This window comes from Rhinolophus hipposideros (genome assembly GCF_964194185.1).
Source record: "Rhinolophus hipposideros genome assembly, chromosome: 2".
In the NCBI taxonomy this organism is placed as follows: Eukaryota; Metazoa; Chordata; class Mammalia; order Chiroptera; family Rhinolophidae; genus Rhinolophus; species Rhinolophus hipposideros.
Window position 1 is genome coordinate 61,233,556 of NC_138048.1, and position 25,699 is coordinate 61,259,254.

General features: G+C 37.6%; 1 protein-coding gene across 1 annotated transcript in view; it reads left to right on the forward strand.

Annotated features, from left to right (window-relative positions):
- Positions 1–25,699, forward strand: part of EHHADH (enoyl-CoA hydratase and 3-hydroxyacyl CoA dehydrogenase) — a 39,041-nt gene that overhangs the window by 9,800 nt on the left and 3,542 nt on the right. Inside the window, exons 3-6 of the mRNA XM_081071720.1 lie at positions 444–616; positions 3,124–3,235; positions 11,680–11,784; positions 19,120–19,461. Coding sequence (XP_080927846.1) covers positions 444–616; positions 3,124–3,235; positions 11,680–11,784; positions 19,120–19,461 — 732 coding nt within the window. The remainder of the gene's footprint in view (positions 1–443; positions 617–3,123; positions 3,236–11,679; positions 11,785–19,119; positions 19,462–25,699) is intronic.

Sequence of the window (25,699 nt, forward strand, 5' to 3'; positions counted from 1 at the left end):
ATTTTCCCTGTGATTTTCTATTGTAATGACTCACCCTTAACAACAATATGGCTCGAAATTGCTGTGAGTGGGTTTGTTGAGCAGTATCATGGAAAAGATGGAAGAGGCTGACTCAGTCTCAGAATAATGGTCACTGTCGGAGAATCTCTATTCCCCTTCTCTGTTTTTTAAAATTTTTCTAAAGATACAATAGCTACCTAGCATATGGAAACACAGCTTTTAGAAGATTACAGGATTCCTGATAAAGATTTGAGGATTTTCTTTCATATTGATCTACGTTTTCCATGCTATTTGTTCCCTTACTATGTCTCCACCCAAAGGATGAAGTGTTTTAATGGGTCCAAAGAGGTCTGAGATTCCTTAAGAATTATCTGATACCTTATTGTTACATAATAAAGGCCATGTCTTTGTCAACCCTTTTTTCCTTGTCTTTGTGTCCATAGGAGCTGATATTCGTGCCTTCAGTGCTCCCGTTACTTCTAACTTCTCACTGGGACAAGTAGTAGATGAAATACAGAGAAATCAGAAGCCTGTGGTGGCAGCTATCCAAGGAGTGGCTTTAGGAGGGGGGCTAGAGATAGCCCTGGGCTGTCACTATAGGATTGCCCATGCAAAGGTAACAGCTGAGGCTACTTATGGGGCGTGGTGTGTGGGGTTTTTCTTTAGGGTAAGCTTACAATGTAGTCATAAGCATCAGAGGTGATCATTTTCAAATGGTTAGCTTATTGGTTGACAACTTTTGGGTACCTCTAGCACTGGTGCTCAGCTATTATGTACCAGTTCAGTGGTACTGGCTGTTAAAATGTTAAAATACGTCTATTCTGGTTGGTAAATAGCTGCTACCCTGAGCTCCCTGACTGTCCCTCTGCTTCTCCTAACCCTAGCCCTTGGACCTCCCCATGAAACACCAACTAAGGTGGAACTCCTGGGTCAGTGGAAGGCCCCTGGAACTCTTCTCTAGTACTGTAGCCCATGTCACGTTTCACTGAGCCATGTTCATGCAGTAGGAGGTCTTATATATTTTGATTATCATCCCTGAGTATGCATACTTATTTAAATTTTTATTTCCTATCTTTAAGATTTCAGTTTTGTGGTCCCTTATAATTATCAGTACCTAAGAAGAAACATTTCTATTGGAAAACAGCACAAAACTAATGAATCCATTTATTTCTGGAAATAGATTTAATTTGGGCTACTATGGGTAGAATGAGGGTAGAATGAGGTTTGTGATACCAGTCTTATAATGGTAACGTTTTTGTAAGTAATATAGTTTTCTAATAATAAAGATAATAGTCATCATTGTGATAGACTAGAATACACAGGAAAATATAAAGATGTAAAGTAAAATCACCATAAACTCACCGTTCAGAAATAAGCACTATTAACATTCGATTTTATTTTGTTCTGGTCTTTTTCCTATGTAATTAAAAAAATTATTTATTTATTTTTTTCAGTTACAGTTGACATTCAACATTATTTTATATTAGTTTCAAGTGTACTGCATAGTGGTTAGACATTTATATAATTTATGTAGTGATCCCCCCGATTAGTCTAGTACCCACCTGACACTAAACACAATAGTTGCAACATTATTGACTATATTCTCTATGCTGTACTTTACATCCCTGAGGCTATGTTGTAACTTCCAATTTGTATTTCTTAATCCCTTCACCTTTTTCATCCAGCTCCCTGCCACCTCTCCCTCTGGTAACCATCAGTTTGTTCTCTGCATCTATGAGTCTGTTTCTGTTTTGTTTGTTTATTTTGTTCTTTAGATTCCATATATAAGTGAGATCATATGGTATTTGTCTTTTTCAGTCTGACTTATTTCACTTAGTATAAAACCCTCTAGGTCCATCTATGTTGTTGCAAATGGTAAGATTTCATTCTTTTTTATGCCCAAGTAGTATTTCATTGTGTATATGTATCACATCTTCTTTATGCAATTGTTTATTGATGGGCATTTGGGTTGCTTTCATCTCTTGGCTGTTGTAAATAGTGCTGCAATGAACATAGGAGTGCTCTGCTGTGGTCTGAAGCCAATCTCAAAGTATGTTGCTTTTGGGTCCTGTTGGGAGGTGTTCCGGTGCAGGCCCAGGTCAGCCAATGCCTGTGTAGGAGTACCCGGTAGGAGCTACAAAACGATCCATGGTTTGTCGCTGCCTGTGCTGTAGCTGGAGGCACCTGGGAGAGGCCACACTGAGAACTGAGGATGGCTGCCACTAGTACCAGGTCTAGGGTAGTTCCACAAAAAGCTAGGACACTTTGAGGCCTGCTGCCACTTGCTGGCTCCTGTAAGGTTTAGCCACTGAGAAAGCTTTCACTCTCAAGTTGGGTCAGGCAGGTTTCAGTGAGTCAGCAGGGTGGAGCAGTGGAGCTCATCAGGCCAATCAGATTCAGATTCGGCCTATGGGGGGGGCGCTCAACCCAGGAAAGATTGCACCTGCGTGCTGGCTGCATGGGAGTAGGGCCCCACACAAGGAAAATGGGGACTGTCCTTTCCCTGAAGTTGCACAACTCAGTTTCTCTCTCCTCATATATCTCCGATACTGCCAGAGTCACCATTTCTCTGCTGGAGCCCAGGGTGAGTGCCTGTGCAGGCCTTTTAAGAGGATCTCGGGCTTTCGCACAGCCTTCGATCCCACTTGGATGGTCGGAATCCCCACTGTTTTTCAGTCAGGAGTTGTGGGGGCTCCTTTTCCTGGCACCAGTACGCTGGACTGGGGAGCCTGGTGTCAGGGACTGCGGTCCCTTGCTCCTTCATGGGGTACCTATATGGCTGAGAGCTCTCAATTTTCATCCACCACACGTGGATTTGGGACTAAACCATTTCTTGTCTCCACCCCTCCTATTAGTCTCGATGTGACTTCTTTATATTCTTAGTTATAAAACTTCTGTTCCGCTACACTTCAGATGGTTCTCCAGGGTGATTGTTCTATAATTTAGTTGTAATTTTGATGTGTTCTTGGGATGAGGCAAGCACAGCATTTATCTACTCTGCCATCTTGGATCTTAGTTCTATAAGACAATGTTTCTGAGAATTTGGGAAATCCCGGGTAATGCTTGTCTCGACTCCACATATCATCTCATTCTAATGACCTTCATGCCTTCAAACTTTGATAGGCTCAAGTTGGCTTTCCAGAAGTTTTAATAGGACTCCTTCCTGGTGCAAGAGGAACCCAGCTTCTCCCCAGACTCATTGGAGTTCCTGCTGCACTTGACTTAATTACCTCAGGTCAGTACACACCCTGCCAACAGCAGTCTAGATCAATGTGAGGAACTGGACTAGGATTTAGAAAAGAGGCTTGACCATTCTTTACCTATGTGATCTTAAGAGGATACTTTAACTTCTTTGACTATCAATGTTCTTGTCTACAAAATTGAAAGACTACATTCCATGAGAGCTTCTCAGATGTTAACCTGAAGATCAAATGTAAGAAGTATACAAAGTGCTAATCACATTAAGGGTTTTATTATAGTTTAAGTGTCTACTCATAGACACTGGTGTTCACATAGGGTGCATTATATTCAGATCTAATTTACAAATTGTAATATAAACAAGAATTAAAACCAGAATTTTCAAGGAAAGATTTTAAGTTTTAATGTGGAAATGACTGAATTTTACATTTCCCAAGTATTGAGATATTAGCTACACATATGAAATTGTTCCCTTTCAATAGGGAATGTGAACAATGCAACACTAGAAAACATTTAGAGATTTTACCAAATATCATAGACCATAAAAATATTTCCAGATAAGGTGAAGTTGGAAGAAGGAACATATACAACTATTTACTGAAAACTGGTATAAATAATTATGAGACCTTGGGTCAGTCACTTTTCCTTTCTGTGCCTTAGTTTCCTCATAAATGTGGGTAATAATAATAGTGCCTACCATATACTTATACAGTGTGTTGAACATTAGGTAAGTTAATGCATACAGTGTGCTTAGAATAGTCCTAGACATGGTAACTTTGTAAGTTTCAGCTATATGTTATTATTCCCATATCTTTCTTCTCAGTTAAAGAGGAGAATTGAATAAAAATAAGCTGAGGATCTTGGTAATAGACTATATCCTGAAGAATTGACAATAAAAGAAGCACATGTGTCAGAATCAAAGACCTAAATTTGAATACCAGCTCTACCACATTTAAACAATATGCCTTGTGCAACTTAACTTTCATTCATTCATCCAGCAACTATTATTCATCTTCTCACATGAGCTGGGCCCTGTTCTAGGCATTGGGCATATAGCAGCAAACCAAACCAACAAAAATTCTGCCTTCATGAAAATTGTATGGAGAAAATAACAATGACAATAACCATATTGTCAGATTTCATCAATTCAATGCACAGTTTTTTTCCATATCTTTTAAATCAGAATGCCTCTTACATTCATTGTGAGTTATGGCTTGATTGGCAGTGTTTTTTTCTTTCCTAGTTTCGTTGGGTCAGGAATTTAGGAGCAGTTTAGTTGGGTTCTAGCTCAGTGTTTCTGATGAGGTTGTAGTCAAAAAGTCAACTGGGGCTATAGCCATTTGACAACTTGATTGGGGGTGGAGGATATACTTCCAAGGTGGCTCACTCGCATGGATGGCTAGTTGGTGCTGATTGTTGGCTTCATTTCCTCTTCATGTCTACCTCTCCACAGAGTTGGCTCTGTATCTTCACAACATGTCTAGAGGAAGCTGGCTTCCTCTAGAGTGATCCAAAAGAGAGCAAGGTGAAATCTGTAATGTTTTTGATGTCCTAGTTTTGGAGTCACATGCCATCTTTTCTGACCTATCCTATTGATTATACATGTGCTCCTATTCATCATGGGAGGGAGCTTGAACACCAAGAGGCCAAACTCACTAGGGATCACTTTTGAGACTGGCTACCACAACAGTGTTCTCAGACATACACCTACCTAACATATATAGTAGGCTGGATGGCGATAAGTGCCAAAGAGAAAACATAAAGCAGAAAGCGGAATATGAAATGGTAGGGATGGGGGTGGGTAATATTTTAGGTAGGGGAGCTATGAAAGACTTTCCCATAAAATAACATTGGAGTAAAGACCTGAAAGAGGTAAGGGAACTTGTTATGCTAATATCTTGAGGAAGATATTTCAGAGGGAGAAAACAGCACATGCAAAGTCCTGAGGCAGGGGCATACTTAGAAGTTTCAAAGAAAAGCCAGAAGGTCAATGTAGCTGGAGTGAAGTTTAGTAGGGGATGAAGTCACATCATATAGGATCTTGAAGTATATAGAAAGAACTTTGGCTTTTTTTTTTTTTAAATGAAGTAGAAAGTGATTAAAGTGTTTTGAGCAGAGGGATAACATGCTCTCACTTAGGTTTTTAAAAGATCACTCTGGTTGTTGAAAATACATTAATTAAAGGCAGAAATAGGAAGACTTGTTAGAAGGTTGCTCTAATAATCCTAGGAAGAGCTGATGGGAGCTTAGACCTGAGTGATAACAATATAAATGGTGAGACATGGTCAAATTCTGGATATATTTTGAAGGTGGAGCCAACAGGATTTTATGACAGATCAGATGTGAGAGAAAGAGGACAGTCAGGGATGATTCTAATGCCCTAAGCAGCTGGAAGGATGGTGCCATTACTGAGATGAGGATTTCTATTGGCAGAGCAGATTGTAGGCAGGCATCACAAGCGCTTAGTTTTGGATGTGTTAAGTTTGAGAGGCCTATTAGACATCCAAGTGGAGATGTCAAGTGATAGTTGGATAGACTAGCCTGGAGTTTAAGAGAGAGGTCTTCTGAACTCCTCTCAGCCTCCATTTTCTCATTAGTAAAACAATCACATAGTGGTTTTAATAAACAATGAAATGACATGACATGCTTCTGTCATATAGAAGATATTTTATAAATGGTAAGTGTGGGAAGCAGAGTAATGGCCCTCAAAGATGTCCATGTCCTAATCCCCAGAACCTGTGAATGAATATGTTCATTCAAAAGGGACTAATGTGATTAAATTAAGAGCCTTAGGATTTTCCAGGGGCCCAATTTATCACAAGGGTTCTTAGAAGAGGGAGGCAAAAGGTCAGAGAGACCTCTTTAAAGCCATGACTGGCTTTAAAGATGGAGGAAAAGTCCACATGCCAAGAAATATAGGCAGCCTCTAGAAGCTGGAAAAGACAAAGAGAGATTCTCTCTTAGAGCCTCCAGAAGGAACACAGTTCTGCTGACCTGTTTTAAACTGCTGACATCCAAAACTAAGATAACAACTATGTATTGTTTTCAGATAGTATGTGTATGGTAATGTGTTATAGCAGCAATAGGAAACTAATACTGTAGCTGATAACAATGATGATATTAAGAATCTTGCTTTGTGATTTGGAAAAAAAAATTTATAAGAAAGGACGTTAAAATTAATTGTTACTGAAAGTTAAAGATTTTCTACTGAGGTGAATGAGGAAAAAACACCAGCATTGCAGGAACTAATCTCATAGGAAATTAATAAGTAAGTAGATCTGGATTAAACTAATAAGTAAATAGCTAACGTTTTCTGATCTTCTGAAATCTATAAGAGAGATAATTCTGGAAAGTGGAGCAATGACAGCACTAATTATTGCTTCTCCACAATTCCCTTGAAGTACCACCTGAAAATGACTGAATCTTTAGCAGTAACCACAAAAGATATGCTTGAGCACATTGCAGTTCATTCCCTGATGTTCTCTGTCCAATCAGGTGAGAAGAACTACAGTGCCCTCCTCTTTCTTCTCCAAGGAGGACTTTCTAGGTCCTGTCCTCCTTGTTCACTGAATAGCATAGAAAACCTCTGCTCTATTCTCTTAGAGCTTTGCCCCAGTCCTGATTCTTTGTGATCATTCATGGGACAGGGATACCCCCAGGGTCCTAGATTTTGATAAGGTACCTCTTATTACTCAGAATACTGGAGGAGGCGTTGGGAGTTACATCTTTATCCAGCCTGCCTTTCAGAATTAGGTCCAGGTGGATTTTCTCTATATTTGAACAAGATGTTGAGGGTGAGTTTTAATACCCTGAGCATCCAGGCAGCAATAATAAATATCAGCAAACACCATTCCCTGATCAAAACAAAAAACACACACAGACAAACCAAAATCTTAAAACTAAACCCAAAACCTAAAACCTATGAAAATATTGTGACATAAGAAAAATGAAATAAATGTGAGTCTGCTGAGCACATTAAAGAAAACAAAAATTTAGACAACTCATATTATTCTAAATTAGAAAAGAAAACAATTTATTTATTAAATAAGAACAGCCTGTTTAAAATCAAAATGTTAGCTCAAGCTATTTCTTTTTGAAGAAATAAAAAGAAGACATGGTACAACAGATAACTGAATCAGCAAAATGGAGGAGACACATTTATAGAATTCAGAAGAACTTAACATAAAGATACATAAAATGTAAATGAAGGCAGCAGACATGGAAGGCATATAATAGAGTTCTCTGCAATGAATAATAAGTTTCCAAAGCATGAAGCAAAAATGTGAGAAGTAATAATCAAAGGAAAAAATAGAAGAAACTCTTCAGTTAGGAACTAGACTCAGAGATTGTATTTTAGCAAGCATACAACTTTCCCATAAAAACTGATGAGATATTAATGCCCTGATATATTTTGGTAAAGATTTTAAACTGGCAGGAAATAGAATCCTGCAAGCTTCCAAAGGATAAAAACAAAACACAACAAAAGGCTACTTTCAAAATAACTAAAATCACTCCAGCCACAAGCAAATGTTAAAGGTGTGGAACATTCATATACTAGGATGCTATACAATAGTCTTTAAAATGATCCCCTCAATCAGGAGTTCTTAAAGTATGATTCAGGGAATGCTGGGTATTCCTAAGACCACTATGAAGTCAGAACTATTTTCATAATAATAGGACATCACTTGCCTTTTCCACTCTCATTCTCTCACAAGTGTACAGCGGAATTTTCCAGAGGCTATTGTATACCATGTGATATCAGAACAGATTGAATGCAGAAGCAGATATGCAAATCCAGCTGTCTTCTATTAAGCCAGACATAAAAGAAATTTGCAAAAATATAAAACAATGACACTCTTCTCACTAAATTTTTAAAACTTTGAACACATAATTATTTTGCCTAAAAATGTATTTATGTTAACACATCATTGGTTTATCATACTCTTTTAAAGTGACTTATAATGAAACATTTTTTAAATTCTCAGTTTTAATTTTTAATACAGTAAATATTAATAGAAATGACCCACATAAACAAAAGCTCTTTGGAGTCCTCCATAATTTTTAAGAATGCAAAGGGATCCTAAAGACTAAAAAGTTTGAGAACTGTTCATTGAAATTCATATGTTTTGACACAGAAACGACAATACAAAACTGTGTATACATTATCCAAATTCCTACTCCTGTAGAGCAAGAAAGGGGAGTTAGAAAAACTAAAAGTATTAAATTTCTTGTCGCCAATAAATAAATTAGAAATTGTTATAATTGACGGCGGTATGATAAAGTACACATTTAAGAATATGAACTACTTTAAGTATCTAATGTAGAATTTATAAGAGGGCACGTGCAATCCAACATACTCTGAAAATTCAAAGCTCGTGAGAGTTTATTCTGCAAAAGACAAAATAAGATATAAGATATAAGGGAAATCATAATGCAGTTGACCTTTGAACACCGGGGGGGGGGTAGGAGCACCCATCCCCACATGGTCGAAAGTCCATGTATAACTTTTGACTCCCCCCAAACTTAACTAGTAGCCTACTGTTGACCGAAGCCTTACCAATAACATAAATAGGTCGACTAACACATATTTTCTATGTTACATGTGTTATATGCTATAGTCTTGCAATAAAATAAGCTAGAGAAAAGAAAATAAGGAAGAGAAAATACACTTACAGTACTGTCATTTATTGAAAAAAATCCACATAAATGGACCTGCAAGTTCAAACCCGTGTTGTTCAAGGGTCAACTTTAGTGTGAAACGAGCCTTTACATTTAAGATTGGGGGCAGGGGTTATCATTTTGTGAGAGGTATAAATGATAAATGTCTAACTATTACAGTGTTTTGTACACATGAAACTAATTAAAAAAACAAATAAATTTAAGGTGTACAGAAATTAAAGAATGTGGGTGAACATTGAGGAATTCTGTTTTCTGTATTAAGGCTGAAAGGCAAAAATATCTTGGGAGAAATCTGGCTTCTTTGACCAAAGTCAATGAAATGAACTGAAATTGGCCTTTTCCCAAACACTGCTGCTTATAGAAATGCCATATTTTTAACATGATGAAGAGAAGAGGTAAAAACACTAAGAATATGATGGATTTGATTTGCATAGAAAAGGTCACAGAGAATTAGAAGAAAGCTAACATTAGAATCATACACCTATCTTTTTATGTAGTCTGTACAATTATAGGGGCATTTTAAAATGACATCTGGAAAGAGTCCATGTAGAAAATTTTTTCTAAAGGTTGGAAAAGAAGCCACGAAGACAATTGGGAAAAAAAAAGAGATTATCCAGGGTGGAGAAGAGAAGTCTCAGCTTCAGTTGCCCCAGGATCTCTTTATAGTAGCTCTAGGCAGGGCTCTTATTAGAGCCCAATGGACTGTGGTTGTTGTCTACGCTGAGGGCAGCACATGAAAAAGTAAGTTGAAATCTCAGCCTGAGAATTTGGGTTGCATGTAAAGAGCTGGGTCATTAGGTTCTTCACACAGAGTAAAAGTACCTGGAATCTCATTGACTCTGTAAGAATAGTAGTTTGTTTATTCCTTTGCTTTTGTAAAATCCAGGCCAGAAACAAAAACATTAAAATGGAAGGAATTTTCAGTCCATCATGTGAGTACCCTGTTTCCCCAAAAATAAGATGTAGCTGGACAGTCAGCTCTAATGTGTCTGTTGGAGCAAAAATTAATACAAGACCAGGTATTATATTATATTATATTATATTATATTATATTATATTATATTATATTAAGACCCGGTCTTATATTACAGTAAAATAAGACCAGGTCTTATATTAATTTTTGCTCTAAAAGATGCATTAGAGCTGATTGTCTGGCTAGGTCTTATTTTGGGGGAAACACGGTAGCTCATGTTTCCCCTGGTTAGTTGCCTCAGATATCCTTTTATTGCCCAGATTTCCATCTTCCATTTTTTGTTCACTTGGTCATCTTAACCTGGGGAGCCTGAATCAATCACCTCTCGGCAAAGTGAGTTTCATAGAGACTTAACCCCTGAAGCTACCCATTGCCCACCACTTTCCTCACCCCAGGAGGAAATTTGGAAGCCTGTTTTCAAAGGCACTTCCAGAAAACCACCCAAATATTCGTGTTATAGAGTGACCCCTGCCAAAAATCATTGAACTATCTATCTGATCAAGAAAACGCACTTGTAGCTCTTTGAAGCACTAATAAGAACCAGGAACGGAGGATTTGTCTCAGAGATGGTATCCACCAACACTACAGGAGCAGCAAAGACTGCAATTCCTACCACTGACACTGATTTGATGATCACTTTTCAGGGCAAGATGTACAGTATCGGCAAGAAAGCAAGTAATGTGTCAAATTCCTGTAATGCCCTAGAGCTGCGGTTTTATACTGGACGCTAGATGCTCATTTCACAGGTGGCAACACCACTACCAGACACTCAATGTTGCCACCTGTGAAATGAGATTAAAACTGTTGCTGCTGCTTGGTGTCACTAACTCCAGACTAAAAACCCTCCATAGAACCCCCCATTCGCCAAGCTTGTTGTCATGGGACACACCCTACCTGCCATGGCTCTCAAGGAACAATTGTCTTTTTTTTTCAGCTTTGGTCGTAGAGGCTAGGTCTCCAAAGCTCACACAATCGTGATTCCACAAACGAAGGGAGGGGTTGACATACTGGATAACCAAAAATAAAGTAAGCGAAGTGAAGTGAAGTGAAATGAAATGAAATGATGGCATAAGTCCACCCCATTTTGGTGTCTTGTGTAATTTTGATTATAACTTGTATAATAACAATTTAATTGTTTTTTCCCCGTCCACACTGCCTTTTCTTCCTTTTCTTTTGTTTTTGGTAGTCAACAACAGCCCTTAGTGTATGCTGGTATAAGAGATACTACTGCCTCTACTCTGCTGCTACTACCTCTGTTATTATTATTAAAAATAATAATATGGGTGGCCGGTTAACTCGGTTAGAGTGCAAGCTGTTAACAACAAGGTTGCCCGCTCGATCCCCACATGGGATGGTGGGCTGCGTCCTCCACAACTAGATTGAAACAACTACTTGACTTGGAGCTGATGGGTCCTGGAAAAACACACTTAAAATAAATGAAAGTTAAAAAAAAATCAATCACCTCTTATATTTATACAGAGATCTATAAAGTGCTTCCACAGAGATTTATAGAATATAAAGATAATACATTGTTTTCAGTTAATGCTCAGAATCACTAAGGTACGCATAATTATTCCCATTTAAAAATAAGGAAATTGCAGTCCGGTACAGTTTTTCACGGTCACACAAATAGTAAAAGGCAGAGCTGGATCTTGAATCCAAGTTTTCTGGTTACCTCTGCAGTGACCTTCCTATTACAACAGTCAGTGTAGTGGTTATTTATTTCATTTAGTACTAGATGTGTATGTCCAGCACCCTTCCCTACTAGAGAGAGTAATGCTTTTGCTTTAATCTCACATCATTTTTTGACTTACTTCGTTTTGTTTTAGGAAGACATATTTTGGCAGATAAAGCACTCAAGCTGGGTATTCTGGATGAAATTGTGAACTCAGACCCGGTTGAAGAAGCTATCAAATTTGCCCAGAGAGTTTCTGGTAAGAAGATGATAATAAAAATAGCACAAGATTGAAAACAAGCTAAATGTCCATTTTAATAAGGAGCTTTTAAAAATCTCTTATGGTATATCCATATGACGCAATATGATACAGCTTTGAAATGAATGAGAAACTACGTCTTGATATTGTATGAACACCATGATATATTGTATTAAGTGGAAAAAGCAGCATCATTGTGGAGAGTGGTTTACCATTTGTATGATAAGAAATGGGATTGAATGTCAGTATGGGGAGAAAGTCGTATATACGCGTCTGTCTATGTATAAAATATTTCCATAAGGACTCATAGGAAATGGTTAATGGTCATCTCTGGGGATGGGACTGGTCAGCCAGGGACGCAGTTCAAAGGGGAGTTCTCATTGTTTACTCTTCTGTACCTTTTGCATTTTTATTGAATGAATGTATTATCTCTTAAGACATATAATTAAAATTAAAACAAATATTTCTGCAAATAAAAGACAGTAAATTTACCACAGTAAAACTGTGGTTCTGTTTCAGTGCGCTGTTTTCTCTTTCACTGGTTTCTTACTTTATAAATTCATGACATTCCTGTAAGAGTTCTTTGGAGGGGCACTCCTAGAGTTTTTCTTTTCTTTTTTAGTTGTTCCTTTTCAATTTATGGAAGCTGGCAGCAAGATGGAGAGGGTTAAAGGGTGTCAGAAGAAATAATTGGGAGGAATGCTGGATTACAGGCAGAGCAGGGTGTTTATCTCCCGACTTGGTGGCAGGCAATGGCTCAGTGTCCCTGAAAATGTCATTCTTTTGTCCACTCTGGCAGGAACCAAATACTTTCCTGAAATAATTTTTCTTTTTGTAGTGCTAGCCAGTTACTGTTTCAATGCAACAGTAAAAGCTGGAACTGGAGAGGCCAGGGACTGTGTGGAGAAAATACTGGTGTCTCCTACAGAGAATCAGCAAGAGTTTGCCCCAAATGAGAATGAGTTTCCTGCTCTTTCTCTGCCTTGCAGACAATCTTCACCAACGTCTTCATCACTGGTTTCATTGTGCCTCCTGAGAGGGCTTATTGTTTTGTTAGAAGTCTCCTGGTTAGCCAACAGCAAAGGCTATATTTACATTTGGAAGTCCCTAAATTATTGTTGGTTCTGGGCTTAAATAGACCCACGTCTATTATTTGTATCCGTAGTTTTAGTTTGTAAAGGACTTGATTTCGACAGGAAGTTATTTTCCTTAACTGATTTCCCTAGATTCAGATTTGAGAGTTAAGAGACCATGGTTTAGTAGATTTACAAAATGGTATTTTTTTCAATTTTTAAAATGTGTTTAATTTTTAAAATTAATTTAAATTTAAAAATGTCATCATTAATTTTTTTTGGTTTAGTATAAAGTTTATAAAATGGTCTCCTCAATCTTAGCAACATAACACAGTTTGTCCACTTGGTGGCGTCCAAATATTGAGGAGGAATCATCTGCTTTACAACTTGGTAATTCACCTGTTAACAGCAGAGAAATGGTTCTGGGCTTTGGACAATTATGTATAGCTATTTTAAATCATAGTCATGAACACTATGTAGAAATATGTAAAATTATTTGTGTATAAAAATGTCTAAAATATAAATTTACATATATTCTATAATTATAGCTACATAAAATATGTACATATGAATCCAGGAAAGTTTAAAGGAAATATGCAAAAATGAAAACAAGTTGGTTTTACCCAAAGAATTTCATAAATGATCTTTGCTTTTGTTTTGATTTTTTCCAGCTTTATTGAGGTATAATTTACATGCATACACACACACACACACACACACACACACACACACAAAACTACCCCTTTTAAGTGTAGAGACTGATGAATTTTTGTAATTGTTTACAGTTATATGGCCGCTGTCATAATCAAGATATAGTTCTTTCACCCTAAAAAGTATTCTCATATCTCTTTCCAGTAGATTCTCTCCCCTGCCCCTTGGCCATAGACAAACAGTGACCTGCTTTCTGTTATTATAGCTTTGTTTTTCTAGAATTTCATATAGATGGAATCACACATATAGTACGTAGTCTTTTGTGTTTAACTTTTTTTACTTAGCATGATGTTTTTGAGATTCATTCATGTTGCTTCATGTATTAATATTTTATTCTTTTTTATTACTGAACAGTAATTCATAGTATGGACATATCACTGTTTATCCATTTATCAGTTGATGTACATTTAGGTGGTTTCCACTTTGGGTCTACACAAATCTTTGTAGACATATTTCCCTTTCTCGGGTAAGTACCTAAGAGTGGTATTGCTGGGTCCTATAGGAAGTGTGTGCTTAATTCTTAAATACTTTTTAAACTTGATGATTAATGGAAAACCATTAGTGCTTTGAAAGACCACGAATTTTTGCCAAGCAAATTGGAAAAGATAGGAAAATAATATGGTGACACTGAGTTTAAATAAGTTCACTGTAATAGTACACTGTAGTACTTCCTATTAGAGGGCAATTGGGCTATCATGTATTGAGGCTTATTCATACCTTTTGACTTAGTGTTTGTATTCTTAGGAATTTATCATAGAGAAATAATCACAGAAGTACACAAAGATTTGTGTACAGTGATACCCAATGAAGCTTTATTTATCATTGTAAAATATTGGAAACGACGCAAATATCTATTTTTAGGGAATTAGTTACATAAAAGTGGATAGATCTCAATGAAGCAACCCCATTCTGCCATTAAAACTTCCACTTTTCATTAAAGTTGAAGAACTTGGAAAAATGCTTACATGTAATATTTAAGTAGAAAACAACCAGATAGAAAATTGCACAAATGTGTGTACTTCGTATGTGTATATATATCTTCATATGCATAGTTGCATAAGGAAGAAAAACAAACTTGTAACAGTGGTTGTATTTGGCTGGTAGATAATGAGTTCTCTTGATTTAAAAAAGAAAATGTTTATATTTTCCTAATATCTCAGGCATTAAATTTACCCAAAGGGAAAAGGGATGCTTGGCCAGTATAGAAGTGGTACAGTTTGGTAGAAAAAAGGGCTCAGGACTAGAAATCAGGAGACCCGGGTTCTAGTCTCAACCTTAGTTATACAGACCTTACTTAACACATCAGCTTTTGGGGCTTTATCAATACAAGGAAAATGTTCAACAAATTTAGTTGGTTTCAAACTCTGTTGTGAGACCGCATAGGCTCCACTGGTTGGGCCTCCCGTTTTTTGTTCTTGCTACAACCTGTGCAGTTGCACTGTGTCTTTTTTAGGGCTTAAGGCTTAGAAGCCCATGGAAATCTCTGGAACTTTACTATTTTTTTTCTTTCTTTTCTCTTTTAACTGAGTTTCACTGTTTGGAATTCTTTGATTTCTTGGTAGTGTTTTGTAATAGATAAATGCTAGAGATGCAAGGTAAAGAAATAGGGCCAATCAAAGAAGGACTAGCTCAGAGAATCTTACCTACATTTGCCATTTATTATCTTACCAAATGTGTAGTTCAGCTAGGCTTATTTATTTTACCTTTCATTTTCACTTGCAGTCTTGTACTTTTCCTTTCTTTTTATGTTTCCTTGCTCTCCTTTTTTTTTTTTTTTGCCTTTAAATATAGCTACTAGTATGTGGTTATCTGGCAGAACAAAATTGATGGATTGATTTGGAGAACAGGCTCCACCAAACTCTATTATAAAAATATATTCTTAAAATTTATAACAGATAATTATTATAAAACATGTATAAATGTATCTTTATATTAAGACATGAATAATAAATATATGTGCATTTATAAATCTATAGTTCTGTGAAAGCTAGGACAATTGTCTTGATCTAGAACAATGGTTCTCAAACTCTACTGTGCATCAGAATCACTTGGAGGGTTTGTTAAAACAGACTGTAGGGCCCCATTCATTGCTTTCTGACTCAGTGTGTCTGAGTGGCGCCCAAGAATTTGCATCTCTGACAAGTTCTTAGGTGATGCCGATGCTGTGTTGTTGGGCCTGCACTTTGAGAACCACTGATAAAGGAGAACAAGGGTAAGAATGGAGATAAGTTTTCCTAGTTTTGACTTTTTTACACCTGGCATGCAAACCCTACCTGAAGTCTTAAAGTAAATCAGTCATGAAAGGAATGGTTAAAACAAATACATGTGTGGTTGCACACCTTGTGAATATATTAAAAACCACTGAGTTGTAAACTTTAACATGATGACGTTTATGATATGTAAATCATATCTCAATTTTTAAAATACATGTAAAGTTTTGGTTTCCTATTCCCACTTGTAAAAATGTTACATTAATTCAGCCTATTTCCACCCCCTTCCCTATCCCCAGCCCCACTGCTGAAATGTTGACTTAAAAACAACAACAAAAGGAAAGATTAAGAACACTTATTTAGTTTCCACATCCCATAGGAAAGGGGAGAAGGAAGGGAATTTCCAATGGGCAATATTACAATCAGCAGTTCTGGAACCAGTTATGTGTGGGAGGGGATTGTAGATTAGCATGGATCTAAAAATGTGATTTGGGAAGTCGTTGCAAATTTCTCTACAGACTTAACATGAATCCTGGAGAGTTAACTGTGAAAGTTAATTACCTTCATGCATCTTAATGCTCTTGTTATATGACGCCTCTCAGACTACTGCAGTGCAATAGATTTAGTAGAGCAATTCAGAATCATTTGGCCAAACCAGATTGCTTGGCTAAACCCGGGAGGGAGGGTCCTATAAAATGCTATTTTTTTGCATTTGCATTTGGCCAGCAGCCTGCTTTTACCCAAACTGAGTTAGAACTCCTTGTGCCCACGTGCATGTTTCTGGCAGGAAGCTGACAGTGTGTACTGGTGTTCAAAGATGAGCACAGGGGACATCCAACTGGGAGCCTCCACTCAGGAATCTAATGCTCTGCTTTTTCCCTGTGATGATCCCTGGTCCTGTACTGTGACTGCACTGGGCTGTGTTAGCCATTTTTAAGAACTCGAATTCTGCCTAATGACGTTGGTCTATTGGTTCATTTTAATTTTGTGACTTAAAAAAAAAAATCTTAGTGGTTTCATCTGCCTTTCTCTTCATTTTCTCTTTTGCTCTTTGTAATTTACTTTCACTCTCTGTGAACGTTTATATGAACATGTTTCACAAGAGCAAAGTGACCATGCTTACATAGGAGGTCTAAGCACACATCTAAACTTAACTTACTTTTGACTTACTACCCAACTTCTGTGGGTGACCTCTGGGGAGCCTGAAAAGGGGCAGTTGTTCTGTCTGTTCTTTGCAGACCTTCTGTGACAGACACAGCATACTGTTTATCAGAATTAGAGAACAAAAAGTCCTTATGTCTTAGGAAACCATTTCTATAAACGGCATGTTGCATCTTCCTTTATCCTAAGCAAAGAAAAATCACTTCCTGTCAGTTTACCAGAAAGGAAAGAGGGAAAATAATTGCCTCCTTTTCTTCCTATTAGGAGCGTGATTCACTTTAAAAAAAAAAATCAAAACTTGAATATTATGCCTTAGAAAACCTCAAAGAATTAAGAAAAAAATGTGAATGAGTCAAGGAAAGAATTCAATGATAAGCATATGTGAATCACTAATTAGTTCTTTTCCTCTCCATTTTCCCAGGCAGAGAATACTGGTGCTGATCTGCTCACACTTGCCTCTCTTATTATATAGGTACAGCTGAGTGACTTTAAAACTACCAAGACTCTAAAACTACCAAGCACATACAAAATACACTTTGAAAATACCAGATCTGTAGACCTAAAGAGAAAATTCTGAATATATTTTGTTGTAATAAACCGAAGTTATAAGACAGTAATATCATTCAGTTACAGCTATAGCAAGAAAGGGAAAGGAAATTGAACAGAGAAAAACCATCAGTTATGGTGCCTTGATCCCAAACTCTGCAGTGGTTGTACTTTGCTTGGCCCTAGGCCATGGTAGCTCCCAAAATGCTCATCCGCAGTCTGAGAAGTTCTGAGTATCCCCAGGAAAACAGGATGTTGCTGATCAGCAATATCTACTGCACACCATTAAGTAGGGTTTGTTTGTGTGTTTTTTTCTTCTTCTTTTTTTTTTCTTAGTCTTCTCTTTCTTTTTCAATCTTTGGCCCAGGGTAAACTTGCCAGGAGCTGTAGTGTTTACCCTGGGCCAAACAGTGGCTGACATAATGCTTTGCTCCTGGACCTCCCAGAAGCTACACCTCAAAATCAAATTGAATTTTTAAAAAATACTCATGCCCAGACCCCACCCTTAAAGATTCTTAATGAGTCTACCATGGGGCCTGGGCATCTGACCTTTTGAAACTCCTCAAATAACTGTAATATGTGCTGTGTTGTTGAGACTCAACTTGTCATGGTGGGAACGTGGCAATGTCATAAGGACAGAGAGTTGCTGTAAGGTATCCCAGTCTATGCCTGTTCTGAGCATAGATTATACCAGCTCCCTGTTAAAGCCACAACACTGACAACTCAGCCCTCTTCCCACATCTACTTGGTCCTCCACACACTTGACATTTGCGGGTGGGAGTGGTGGTGGTGGGGGGCATTATTCTGTCTACCATGCAAATATTTTCTTCCAGTGTAAGGCTGATCATTTCATTTTCTTAATGGTGTTCTTTGAAGTACAGAAGTTTTTTAATTTTGATGAAGTCCAATTTATTGATTTATTTTTCTTCCGTGGATCATGCTAAAAACATTTTGCCTAACCCAAGACCACAAAAGTGTTTCCTATGTTTTCTTCTAGAAATTTTTATAGTTTTAATTCTCTAATTTAGAATTATAATCCACTTTGAGTTAACATTTTTATGTGGTGCTAGATAAGGATCTAAGGTTCTTTTTTTTTTTTTTGCTTGTGGATATCCAGTTGTCTCAGTGCCCTTTGTTGAAAAAACTCCTTTTTTCTTTCATTGAATTGTTTCGGCATCTGTGTTAAAAATCAGTTCTCTTTCATTAATTTTTATCTCTATCCTTGTACCAACATCATACTGTCTTCTAGGTATTAACTTTTTGTTATTCTCAGGAATAAAATGAAAATTTCTTTGAATCTAAGATATTATTAAGTCAGAACTATTTTCCTTAAACCGACAGACAGATTACTATTCAATCTATTACAAAATTGTCTTGGCCTTGGAATGAAAGAAAAATGATGCTTTTGTGCCTGAATTAGGTAACTTGAAATTGCGTTGGATCTAGTACATTCTTACGGAACCAAGTGGCAACCATGTCAGGGACTTTGGTATTAGTATAACATTAAGTTATCTGGATGAATAGTATTTAATTCTGTACTTTGAAGTTGAACAGATTGGTATTATCATTTACTCATTTTCCCTTGGTATGAGTAACATTTCCAAAGCTCTGATTCTCTTGCTTATTTCTTTCAGCTCAATCTCTAGAATCCCGTAGACTCTGTAACAAACCCGTTCAGAGCTTGCCCAACATGGACTCTATGTTCAGTGAAGCCCTCCTGAAGATGCGGAAGCAGCACCCTGGGTGCCTTTCTCAGGAGACTTGTGTCCGTGCGGTCCAGGCTGCTGTCCTGTACCCCTACGAGGTGGGCATCAAGAAGGAGGAGGAGCTCTTCATGTATCTTCGGAAATCAGGGCAAGCGAGAGCCCTGCAATATGCTTTCCTGGCGGAGAGGAATGTAAGCAAATGGTCGGTTCCCTCTGGGGCATCCTGGAAAACAGCATCAGCACAGCCCATCTCTTCAGTGGGTGTTCTCGGTAAGAACAGGGGTAGTTAATGTCCTTCTCCAGCTCTGCACATGTAAAGGTGCAACTACCATTTTCTTAGGGCCACCAGGTGCCAGGTTCTATGCTAAATACATTACATGTGGTAGCCTACTTTATTTTCACCCCAGCCCAGGAACTCTCTTCATTTTACACGTGAGGCCTAGAGGCTTGGACCTTTTCCACAAGGAGCTAAACACAAGTGGTGTGAGAGTCTGACGCTAGGTCTGTCTGAATCCAGACTCTGGGCGTTTTTCACTCATCCCAAACTCTTCCCTGTATGAATCTCTCACTTCTGGATTTCCCAACCAATGATTCTTAGCAGTAGCCATTTCAAGGGGTGACCTATCACTCTTATAGCTAGGTGTTTGGAATGAAGTCTCTGTCTTCCTGGTCCCTGGAACCATTCATTTCTCCTGGTTCAAAACCACTATCCTCAAATCCATCTGAACCATGAAACAGGAGCTTCCCTACTTTTCCCCCCAGGAATTTTCCCAAACAAATGTCTTCTTTCCTCAGAAGCTAGCTCTCTGATTGGCTTCTTTGGGCCACTTTCCTAAGCTTCACTTGCTCTTAGTCTTGGCCCAAGAATACTCTTTCATGGAGTTTAAACCTTGTGAAATGGGAAGCAACATGTTATATGTTTCAGTTCAATGTCAGTCTTTTGGGGAAAGAGTTTCATAGCTTACTAAACACATCAACTTCTTAACTCTAACCCCAGCTTTCTGGCACCCAACCCAGCTTGGAGGGTAAACGCCTACTCTACGTCTTCTTGGTCCATGACTCAGTCAAGTTTTGGTAATAAAATAGTATGTCTTTAATACAAACACACTGCTTCTAGCACTGACTCTGCTTACCTGTGGTTTTTTAAGGAGGTAGATAAATAGTGTAACAAAGAACTATGAGTGTTCCTTTTTCTGTATTCTTTCAACAACACCAATATTTGTTTCTTGTTGTATACTTACTTATTTCTTCTTCTCTGTATTCCTGTATTCCTTCAAGCCAAGACTGATGAAAGAAAAATAATAGGAAAACTTAAGTTTATCAAGTATTGTTTGGTTAACGGTTATTTGAGAGTTTCCCTATTTTCTTTTCTCTTCTTCTCTCTCTCTCTCTCTCTCTCTCTCTCTCTCTCTCTCTCTCTCTCTCTCTCTCTTTCTCTCTCTCTTTCTCTCTCTCTCTCCTTTAAAAAAGACTTCAGGTTGCCTGGCATATAATGTTTAAAAGTTTGAAGTAATTTCTTTTTAAAGTACAGCCCACCTTGTTCTGAAAAATATTTGAAAAAAGAAAAACATTTTAAACATACAGAAGACAATGTGGATAAAAATAAACTGAGAGTTTGGTCATTTTCACGTCCTTCTTGTTTATCCCTACACTTCTCTGCATCTCATCTTTGTGATGCACTCTCCCAGTGCGCCAGGTGCCCTCTGGAACTTTCCCACAGCCTCATCTGCTTCCCTGATGGCTCCCTCCCCGTCTCCTGCCTGAGCACCTGCTTCTACTGCAGCCCTCTCGAGAGAACCGTACCGCTTCTCCCAAACTCCACGGACCGCACTGGCACTTCCTAATTCCTCTCTCACACCATTATTCCTTTCAGGACACTCCTTTCTGGTCCTCCCATCTGGTTTTATCCTCTGTCCCTCCTGATTACTGGCATTGCTCTTCCTCAGTTGCTGACAATTTTGGTGCCTGGCTCACAGTTACCCAGTTTGGCCCAAATCCTGCTGCCATCCTGACTGTTTTCACTGTCTGTGTGGATGGTTCATTGAGCCCTGTTGCTTCAGGTTCCTTTGCCTCCTCAGATTCAGTGATAGTCGCCTCACTTCACTTTTGCAATCAACATTTAGGGCCTCACCACAGGCCTGATCTTCACCCTGGACATTTCTTCACTTCTGACATTGGAAATCACCTCTTCACCACAATCTTGTATCTTTTTATATCTCTTAACTGGTTATTCTAAATACTACCATTACTTGATAGCAACCCTTCTCTATTCAACTTCACTTTCTAGAGTCATCACCTTGGCCAGTCTCTTGTCAACGTCCTCAAACCCCGTGATTCATTGCCCTTATTCTGACAGAATCCCAACCCTGATGATCCCAACTGTGCGCTTCTTTGAGCCCATGCCCAGGCTTCTTAGCTCAGATCGGCTATCAGGAGGGGAGAAGCCTGCAGTGGACCAAAAAGCACAGAACAAGTACTTAAAACATCCCTTATTCTTTTTATTTTTATTTTTTATTTTCCTCCAAAGTGTTTACTGTGAACACCTTCCCCATCCACTATCCCTCCGACCTCACACCGAGCCATCACATTATATATATAAAATTATAGTTGGCATTCATTAATGTTTAGCTTCTGGTGTACAATGCCATGATCAGGCATCCACAGTATCCCTGAGGTGGTCTCTCAAATAGGACGCATGTCCATCGGATACCCAACAAACCTTATTCTTTATTTACTTCTCTCAGTAGTGATTTGGTAGGGAAGCAGACTCCATGCCCCTGTCTGTATGAGGAAAAATTAGGAAACTAAATTCAGTATAAATACAACATGTGCCTATGAAAACATAATAACCAACAGTGAAAAGCTTGGACCTTCATTATATATTTAATTTTTATCTGACAGTGCTGAATATCTTGAGCCACACAAGGTTGTGAGAAGAAAAGTTAGGAAGTAAGGGCTTTCTGAAAGAAATATATAAAGTTGTCCCACAAACAAGCAGGGGTTAGGGGAACCAAAGCCCTAAGCAGTCCAAAATCCACGCATAACCTTTGACTCCCCCCAAAACTTAACTACCAATAGTCTACTGTTGACCAGAAGCCTTGCTGATAACATAGTCAGTTAACACATATTTTGTACATTATATGTATTATATATACTGTATTCTTACTGTAAAGTAAGCTAGAGAAATGTTATTAAGAAAACCATAAGGAAGACAAAATACATTTACTGTATTTATTGAAAAAGATCGGCATGTAAGTGAACATGTGCTGTTCAAACTTGTGTTTTCAAGGGTCAGTGGTATTGTGTTTTGCTGTGTTTTTATATCCATGATTAATCGAAAAGTGTCAGTTTATAGAACTAAACTAAAGAAGATCTAAAATTATAGCGAGGACGAGTCTATAAAGCATCAACCTGTTTCACTCTTGTGATTTGGATTATGAGTTGGTTTGTAGCCCCAAGATCCTTCAGCAGATGTGCTCTGAGAGCTGAGCACTAAGAGCTGGAGTCCACCTCAGCAAGGTGGTTTTCCTTCCCTGCTCTGTTTTCAGTTCTGAGATATCACTTACATTGTGATATCGTTTCCAAAGCACTTTCACATAACTTAAAATCATTCATCCTCATTGTCCCCGTGAGATCATAACTTCTACAATGTTTGAATTTTACCTGAAGCTTGGGACTGAAAGCTAGGAGGCCAGGGTTTTGAACCCCACACTCTACCTCCCATTTACCCAGGCTAAAGTTTAGTATACAAATTGCTATAGCAATGAGAGCTATTAAACCTTCTTGTTATTGGTGTTTAGCAAATTTGAAAAACTAAACGTTTTTTAGTCATGTAATATTATTTATTTATTATATGTCACATATAGTGTGAAATAATTTAATACATTTTGAAAATTAAATAACTATATTCCAGAGAAATGAAATCAGTGATTTCTGATGACTAGTAACATTCTATACGCAAAATCAATCCCCAAGACTTATCAATTCTCAAATCATTATACCAAAGGTAAAAGGGGTAAGCATTGCTGTTTTTCACTTTTGGTTTGTCTTTCATTATTCCCTTGCAGTACTTTCGTCACCATGAATTATTGAAGAGTAATATATATATATGTATATATATATATGGTTTTCACAAAGTTCTTTTATCCACGGTGTGTTGGTTAGGTAACAGATCACCTGCTGCTGTAACAGATAACTCAATAATCTCAGGAGCTTAACCCAATAAAGACTTAATTTCCTGCATGCTCCACGAAGTCATTCTAGGACCAGATTCTTTCCAAGTAGTGGCTCTGCCACTCTCTTGGACAAGGGTCAGCAAACTTTTTCTGTAAAGAGCCAGATACTCAATATTTTAGGCTTCGTGGACCAACTGTTCATGGGTCTCTGTTGCAACTACTCAACTCTGCCATTGAGCACAAAAACAGCCATAGATAACATGGAAACAAATTAGCATGATTGTGTTTCAACAAAACTTTATTCGTAAACACTGAAATTTGAATTTGATATAATTTCATGTGTCATAAAAATATTATTCATCTTTTGTGTTTTCAACTATTTAAAATGTAAAAGCATTCTTAGCTCTCAGGCAATACAGAAACAGGCATTGGGCCGGATTTGGTCTTTAGGGCCTCCTCCAAGGTTTCAGAGTTGTTCTCTGCATTTTCCTTCTTCAGGCGATAATGAAGGATCTTGTGGGGAATTTTATGGGCTAATCATAGATCACACATCCCTACCTCCAACCATTTTATTGACCAGAATTAGTCACAGGCCCTACCAGCATACAAGTGATGTGGAAAATACAGTCTCTAATGTGTCCAAGGAGGAAAATGAAATGGTATGAGGAAGGAACAACAACATCTTTGCCATCGAATAATTTTTCTATATTTTCTATTCTTGCCTTTGCTTAAAACATTATTCCCTCTCCTTTTCCCTTCCACAACTTTGATAGTGCATTTCCCCATTTTCACGTATTTCAAAATGATCTTCAAATATTTCTTCAAATATCTTTATATTAAAGCTTGTATTGATTCAGCCAACCAAATATAATCTCTTTCCTTTGAATCACCAAAGAAATGTCACTTATTTTACCTTACTTCTCACGTCACTTACTTTACCTTATATAAGGATGGATATTTGGGAACTTTTCTTCTTCCCACCACTAGATTATAAGCTCCCTGAGGACTGATACTTTTCATATTTTTAAATGGTTTTATTGAGATTTAACTCATATACCATAAAATTCACCCTTTTAAACAGTACAATTCAATGTAAAATGATGCAGCTACTAATGGAATCATAACGTGTTTTTTTGTGTGTGTCCAACTTCAACTTAGCATAATATTTTCAAGGTTCATCCACAATATAACACTATGAGTACTTCATTCCTTTTTATGGCTGAGTAATATTTCACTGTATGTATATGCCACATTTTGTTTATCCATTCATCAGCTGGTGGACATTTGTGTTGTTTCCACTTTTTGGCTATTTTGAATAATGCTGCTCTGAATATTTACGTACAAGTTTTGTGTGGACATGTCTTTAATTCTCTTGGGGATACACACACACACACACACACACACACACACTCACACACACACCTACCTAGGAGTGGAACTGCTGGATTATATGGTAACTCCATGTGATTCCATGTTTAACATTTGAGGAATTTTTAAACTGTTTTCCACAGCAGCTGCACCATTTTACTATTTGCCAGCAATGTATCAGGGTTCCAATTTCTCCACATCCTCTCCAAAACTTATTATTGTCTTTTTAATTATAGCTAATCTAGTGATTATGAAGTGGTAGCTCATTGTGGTTTTGATTTTAATTTAAGGATGACTATTGATGTTAGCTATCTCGTCATATGCTTATTGGGCATTTATGTATCTTCTGTGGAGAAATCTTTCTTAGACCCTTTGCCTAATTTTAAACTGAGTTGTCCTTTTATTGTTGAGTTGTAAGAGTTCTTTATATATTTTGACACAAGTCTCTTGCCAAACTTATGATTTGCAAATATTTTCTCCCATTCTGTGGGTTCTTTTCACTTTCTTTATGGTGTCCTTTAAAGCACAAAAGTTTTAAATTTTGATGATATCCAGTTTATCTAGTTTTTCTTTTCTTGTTTGTGCTTTTTATGTCATACCTAAGAAACCATTGCCTAATTCAAGGTCATGAGACTTACTCATAAGAGGTTTATTGTTTTATCTCTTACTTCAGACTGCTATCCAATTAATTTTTGTATATGGTGTGAGGTAGGGCTCCAACATCATTCTTTTGCATGTGGATATCCAGTTGTCCAGTACCATTTGTTGAAAAGATGATTCTTTCCCCATTGAATTATTTTGCAACTCTTGTCAAAAATCGATTAGCCATTAAGTGTATGAGTTTATTTCAACACTCTCAATTCTATTCTGTTGATCTATATGTCTATCCTTATGCTAGTACTACAATGTCTTGCATACTGTAGCTTTGCCATAAGTTTTGAAATTGGGAAGAGTGACATATTTTT